Consider the following 7,655-nt stretch of genomic DNA (forward strand, 5'->3'; position numbering starts at 1 on the left):
GAATCCTCACCTCCAAAATGCCTAATATTGAAATCCACTCAATAGCAACAATATAAACTGATTAAAACTCTTATCTAACTCCTATAGACAAAACCCAATCATCAAAACAACATTTGAATCATCCCATTATCAAATCCTATCAAATATCTCTTCCAACAACAAGCCCTAACCTCAAAATCACAACCAAAACCAAACTAATTAAACCTCTTATCTAACCCAAATAACTCTAATGAACCTAAAATATTTAGTCAAAAACTCAAAAATTTTGAATCCCCATAAACCTTAAAAATCTCAAACTTTCAAATCGGAGAAATCTAAGAGGAAAAGATAGAAAACAAGTTAGAATCACTTACTTGAAGGTTTGGAAACTCGAAAACACGTCCTAAGGATCGAAAATGCAAACCCTAGCAGAGCTCCCATACTTTCTCCTCTATTTTCCTTCTGTTTATTGAGTTATTGACATTAGTTTTTGTCAGCATTTTTGCATGTTTGCTACGGTGAACTTCACAAAAGTGGCTAAAAATTCAAATTTTGGGTGCATTTGTTGCGGTGGACTCTACCCTTTGCCGCAACGAATTTCATAGTAACCAACTTTTTTTTGTGACATTTGCTATGTACTTGGCCATAGAGCATTTTTACCTTTATGTGATGTTCACGGTGGTGAACAACACCCTTTGCCACAGTGAAGCACACAAAAAGCTCCAAAACTGCTTCAAAACAACCTCTAACTTACCCTTATATCTTACCAACCTTAAATGACCTCTAATACACCTCAAGATCATATTAAATTCAAGCTTAATCACCCCTAAATCCTTGATTAAAAACCAAGATGTTACACAACATGCAATATTATAATGTGAATTTATGTGCAAATTTCTAGCTTGAGCGCATAAAGTGTAATGTTAGTATCATTTAAACAGGAGTTTGTACAAAGAACAAAGAAATGCAGTCTTGTGGTGGATAAAATTTATGTGTCTTATCAATCTAGTACTATGGCAATATATGAAAATTTTTCATTTCATCTAGGGAATATAATTATAACTTATGGAGCTATATTGTGGAATTATATGTGAATCCTAGAAGGATTCAAATCCTTGTATGAATTGAAAATGATCCAATACATGAATAGATTTAGATCATAATATATGAAACTTCGTAAAGGATTCAAATTGCTAGAAGCACCATTTATGTTCTCAAGAACACTACTTAATCAAGTTAAATGAATCTCTATATGGAGGTTTATGTGGTATAATCGACTCAATAAATATCAATTGAGGGAATGATATAAAAATATTCCAAATTGCCCATGGTATGAAAAGATCTGGAAATGAGTTTGTTATCATCTCTACTTAAGTTGATGATATAATTAGCATCAAAGCATATGAAGAGTTTACAAAAGCTGTGAATTGTTTAAAGAAAGAATTTGAAATGAAAGACTTAGAAAGAACAAAAGGTTGCCTTGGATTACAAATTAGATATTCCTATTGGAATATGTATTAAGAAACATATACAAAATAGGTCTAAAAGCATTTTTATATGAATAAGTCACATCCATTATATGCTGTGATAGTTGCAAGATCTTTAGGTGTGCATTAAAGATCCATTTAGACTTCAAGAAGGTGATGAATAAATACTTAGTCCAGAAATACCATATCTTAGTGTCATGGAGTACTTACGTATCTAGCTAGCACCACACACAACGTAATACCCCTTTTAGTCCTTATTATAGGGAATCATTTAGAAGGAATTTTTGGTCCTAAATGTAAGTTATTAACCAACTCATTAATTGCTACTTTCCAATTTTACCCTCATTAATAATTAAGGTTTGGTGTTTAAAAGCTCATTGAACTCCATGTTTATATCTAACATCATTTAAATTGGGGTAGTCTTGAAAAAATTATCAATTTATGACAAATTTAATGCTTTAACTGTCATTCCATGGCATGTGAGAATTAATTGATAATGCCCTATAATAAGTACTAAAGGGAGTATATCATTTGCTAATTAGCATGATATAGTTCTTTACCAACACGAAGACATTGAAATAAAGTTAAGCACATTCTTCATTATAAGGGTACTATGGAGGTGATATTATTTTATCAAAATGTACCCAAGATTGATTTTCTATTGGATTCTTGTTTGATCCTCATGTTGAGAGATTATAGTATGATCTGCATATTCGTAAACCACAAATGGACTATTTGTCTCATGATTTTCAAAAAATTGTAAAATTAATATTTGTCTCAATACAATATTTGAGAAAATTGTTCATGATATTAGATTTTGTAGACTCGAAGATGACAACTAATGTTGCCAAAAAGGAGAGTTGATACATGCTATACTCTTTTTTTTTTTTTTCTGTTTATGGTTTTGTCTCATTGGATTTTTCTTCCAAGGTTTTTAATGAGGTAACACTAGATAATATATAAATGAATGATGTACTCTTTTTCTTCTACTTGGCTTTTGTCTTACATAATTTTTTTTAAGTTGAAGTTTTTTTAATAAGCCACATTTATATATAATGACATCAAAATGGAGAGTATTATGAATATAATAACATCTACATAGATATGTCCATATTTCTTGTATTATCTCTAATATCTTATATTATCCTCATGATCCCTAATTATCTTTTATTGTTATGTAATTTGTAAATTTTGTTAAAGTTGTAAAGTTATTCCTATAAATAGAGAACATTCTCTATTTTTCTTTTCTACTCCTTTTTCATTTATAACAATTTTTTTAAAAATAGTGTTAATTATAAGATTATTTTTATTTTAAATTCTCTATCCATTAAAATAAAACATTAATTAAAATATATAAAAATTTAAAGTTAATCTAAACCATCCAAAATCAATTTAGCTAGTTCAAGATGAGCACTTCATACTCATCATTTATAAGTATGGAGTGTGCTAGCAGTTATCGGAGCATAACGTTTAAGTTTGGTAATTATTAATTACTAATTACTATAATCTGGGACTGAGGCTTACAGTAGCGTCTGACTAACTTTGGGAATGAGCGCTTATGAATCAATAATATCATTTTCTATGAATTTTATATATTAAAAATCTTCAAAATTATTAAGTTAAAATATAAAATATTTTGGAAAAACGGCAAAAAAAAGACCATCAAAATAGAAAAATTATAAATTGGGATCTATGACAATATTAGTCAAGGAATAAAAAACCGAACCGGGAACTAAACCGGTCCAGGCAGTGAGTCAAGGGTCACTGGTCAAACCAGGGTCGGACCAGGGTTGGATCAGTCATATTAAAATAATAAAATTTAATTCATAATATTAAAATAGAACAAAATTCATAAACAATGATCACTTAAAATCACCCATTAAGAGTATTGGTATGGACTGAAATATCAATAGTTGAACGATTTTTACCCCTCCCAATTTTTGATATTTGATTTGCCATCCTCCAAATCCAGAAAAGAGAAACATGAATTCTGTAAAAAGCTAATTTTATATCCATAATTCCATTTGTAAATGCAATATCCAAAATCAATTTAATCGAGAGCAATCAAAAGCTATATTATTTCAGTAACAAAATTTATCAAGTACTCTCCTCCCTTCCCAAGTCTCTCAACAGCCAGAGAAAGAAGGAACAAAGCAACTCTTTAATCCTAAAAACACAAACTAGTTAAAAGGGAAAGGTTTTGAGCTTACCCACAAGGCCACAACTCAATGCACAGAGCGAAGGTGAAGCTTTCGTGAACGGCGAAGGTGAAGCAGAACATCAGTGAAGCTGAAGCATGGCCCTAGTGAGCTGTGACTTCCCGTGCAACTTGCGATGTGAGCTGTGACAGGGAAGCACGACGCCAGTGAACGGCGAAGGCGAAGCAGGACATCAGCGATGAGGGAGACAGGAAACTCGCGACTGGGTGTCACTGTCAGTGAATGGCCAAACGAAGAGGTTTGCCGTCAGCGAAGCTATGGATTCCATAGAGGGAAAGGCTGGAATCTGGGAGACAGAGCAAGGTGATTTGCAATTTTTGGGGAGGGGATTTTCAGATCTGGGAAGGGAACTAGGGAAGACCGAAGATGAAGTTGGAGGATTTTGGGTTTTGGTTGAGAAACGGTCTCGTTTTGCCAATGAAAAAATATTAAACCGGTAACCACCGGTTCGGTGGGTAGCCGGTTCAGCACTGGTTTTGCCCGATTGAACCGATTTTTCACCGATTCAACTATGAGCCGGTTTTTTAAGAAAACCAGACCGAATTGGTGACCGGTTCACGGTTTTTCAATTGAACCAGTCAGTCCGGTCCGGTGTTTTTTCTTGATATTAGTATGGGTTTTAACAACAATTTTCTGAACGAGTCCCTATATTTTTTAACAGTCCCTATATTTTTCACCAATTGTTTTTTTTATTTTAACAGTCTTTTTTTTTCTTGCAATTTGCCCAAATATTTTTTAAATTTCTTTTTTAAAATATTTATCATATCAAAAGCATAATAATTCTTTAAAATCGAAGTCCCTAGCCATTGTTTCAGGAAGTATTCGACCGAATTGTTTTGGGTTTTTCTGTTGTGTCTTCGCTACAATCCTTTCCAAGGGTTTCTTCTTTTCCAGGTGTGAGATCCCGTCGGGCGATTTTGTGACAGATTTTATTCCTTTCACTGATTTCGCTCGTTTTGAAGCCCTAGCGTTGCGACGACGATCTCCTGAATTGCTTCTAATTAGAGATTTCCTTTTGCATATAGCGAAGCTAACTCGAAGAGATGCCTCAGAGGCACTCGAAGAACAACAACGACCTTGCCTTCTTCACCTATGAGGAGAAACGAAAGCTCGGGTATGGGACCCAGAAGGAGAGGCTTGGCAAGGATTCGATTAAGCCCTTTGATGCTTGCTGCCTCTGCTTGAAGCCTTTCATCGATCCTATGAGTTGCCAGAAAGGACATGTGTTTTGCAAAGAATGCATTCTGGAATGCTTGTTGTCTCAAAAGAAAGACATTCAGCGGTATGATAGCTTACTCCTCAAATATGATTTCTGTTCTGTGTAGGTATTTTGATCTAGTAAGTATTTTATGCATTGGAACATGGAATTGGAATTTATGATTTGGAATTCGACTGGTTTTTGTTGTTGCCGTATTTCATTGTTAAGTTGCTTTCCGCAGAATCTAAAAGCTTTTGGTACTTGAATTTGTTATGTGGTTTCTTCCATGTGATGATTGGGTTTAATGTTCAATATTCAGTGAGGCTTCAACTTATATATCTTCCCCAAAATATTTTACTTTTGTCGGTTTAGAATTCTGTATGAGTTTGTAAAGCATAGGGCATCCCCAATAGAAGTTTAGGCAAGATTGGAAGGCAATTTCACATTTTAGTTTCCGCTCATGGTTGTACTTTAGTTGCGCACTAAGGATTGTTATGAATATTAGATGTGAGGGAAAATGGGGAAGAAGTTCTATTTATGATTATATCTTCGTTGGTGTCTGACTGGCTTTGGTGAATCTACGAAGGCTAGGCTGCATTGAGACTTGAAAGAGGGTAACATTCTAGCATGGCCTTTTATTATTATTGTTTCCATTATTATCTTTTTCTTAAGTTTGTAAAGCACAGGGGATCACCAATGGAAGTCTGGGCAAGTTTTATAGGAACTGCCATATTGTAGTTTTGTGCTTATGGTTGTAATTTAGTTTCTCTGTATGGATTGTTATTGGTTGTGAATGAAAATGGAGGAGTTTTATATTGGTTTGGCTTTGTGGAATGTGGATGGATGTGTATCTGCAAAGGTCAGGCTGCATTGAGACTTGAAAGACGGTAAAAAAAATCTAGCAACGTATAGGGAGGATGCTTTTCTTCTCTTCAGTGCATAATACCTCCCTGAATTTCATTAACATTCATGCATAGTTCCTGAGGGTTCATTCATGGCTTATTAATTGAGACATGAATTTTGGATCATGGCAAACGATTCTAAAGTTAGGTATATGGGCTAGGAAAACAAGTGCACCTCCGATAACAACAAAACTTGTCTGTTGTGATCTTGTATTGGTGGATCTCACTAGCGGGCTCTAAAATTGTCTCAGTACATGGTTGGGTGCTTTAAGGCTTAAATGCTGACACAAATCAATATCAATGAAAGATTAAACTTTTGAATACTTGATATAATGCATAAAGACGAATTAAAACCGTGGCGTGCATAATATTGGCTCAATGGTTTGACTCAGTCTTTATCATTTTCTATGTGAGTAACACATCATTTTCGATTGTTAAATTTACTCTGCCATGCTATATGACAAAAGACATGGAGCAGCTAGAAGCAGGTAGTGCTTGCTGTTTGTTGAGGCTTTTTCTTAGCCCCTTCATAACTTTCCTTTTCTTACTGTATGAGCTTTTGGAAATTATTGATGTCCTTGTTATATAGTGAAGTAATACCCTTTTCTTTTCTTTTAATGTGTCTTTCTCTGGTGTGAATACCTTTCTGTTATTTATATCAGCTGTGTAAATGTGCTTTTATGTGTACAATTTAAAAACAGGAAGCTTGCTGCCCGCGCTGCTCAGCAGAAGCAGGAAAAAGAAGAGGAAGAAGAGAGATTGATGTTGCAAAAGGCCAAGGAGCTTGATGCATTTGATCAGCAAAATCATGGCGCCCTGCCCCAATATAGTGACAGAAATTATAGTCGAGATAAGAATGGGTTTCATGGGGCAAACAGTGTGAAGGTCACTTCCTATGAAGAGGAAGCTCTTCGAACTATGAAAGCATTCTGGCTGCCTTCTGCTACGCCAGAAGCTTCTGCCAAAGTAGAAGCGCCTTCAACCACCACGACTTGTCCTGAAGGAAAAGAGAAACTCAAACTGAAGACTCTCTTCCCTATTCACTTTACTGAAGATACTAGTGAGCAGAAAAAATCCAAGTCTCTTGATACGACCTATATCTGTCCTAGCTGTAAGGTTTCTCTCACCAACACAATGTCACTTGTGGCCCTCAATACATGTGGGCATGTGTTTTGCAAGAAATGTGCCGATAGGTTTATGGCTGTGGATAAGGTTTGCCTTGTTTGCGACAAGCCTTGTAAAGAGAAGAATCTGGTGAACTTGGAGAAAGGAGGGACTGGGTATGCTGGTCACGGAGATCATCTTGAAGCCAGAGACTTCAAACATTTGGGAAGTGGTACTGGATTGGGGCTTGTTAGACCAGCAACGAAGACATAAGAGCCCTTTGAACTTGCCAGCGTGATGCGTGCAGGACAAGGACCTTATTCCAGTTTCTGGTTTTTTCTATCAAATGCCCTTGCTTTGTTTTATCGTTTGCTTTGCAGTTTCTTATCCTAACTTAGATATTTTATAAAGATGTAAAATTTTATGCTTCAGGACTGGTTCTTGGGTAATTATAAATATTGTTGAATTGATCTTGGCCTATGTTTTTCCCCATGGAAACATGTAGTCAAGAGTACTGAGCGTAATAGTGGAATTAGAACTCGCATGCAAAGATACTTGTCTTCCCCATCAAAGTTCCTTTGTCTCTTGCCTACTTGCTCCGTGATGTAAGAACTTTGATGGGGAAATTTGTTACTATGTTCCTAATTAATGCGTATTTACGTCTTCATAAAAAATATATAATTTTTGATAACGTAGCCAATAGTATTGTATGAAAAGGGCAAAAAAAAAATGCAGAAAGGTCAGTACATATAAGACAGCAACACGC

At 35.1% G+C, this 7,655-nt stretch overlaps 1 protein-coding gene across 1 annotated transcript; it reads left to right on the forward strand.

Moving 5' to 3' along the window:
• Positions 1-4,511: 4,511 nt before the first annotated feature.
• On the forward strand, positions 4,512-7,369 carry LOC114756287 (E3 ubiquitin-protein ligase CSU1). Its single transcript, XM_028945209.1, has 2 exons — positions 4,512-4,967; positions 6,487-7,369. Exons 1-2 carry the CDS (start codon positions 4,729-4,731, stop codon positions 7,160-7,162), a joined length of 915 nt encoding a protein of 304 aa, XP_028801042.1. The 5' UTR covers positions 4,512-4,728; the 3' UTR covers positions 7,163-7,369.
• The last annotated feature ends 286 nt before the right edge of the window (positions 7,370-7,655 follow it).

The sequence above is a fragment of the Neltuma alba genome, unplaced genomic scaffold (assembly GCF_004799145.2).
Source record: "Neltuma alba isolate B1F8T4 unplaced genomic scaffold, ASM479914v2 tig00010382_pilon, whole genome shotgun sequence".
Taxonomy (NCBI): Eukaryota; Viridiplantae; Streptophyta; class Magnoliopsida; order Fabales; family Fabaceae; genus Neltuma; species Neltuma alba.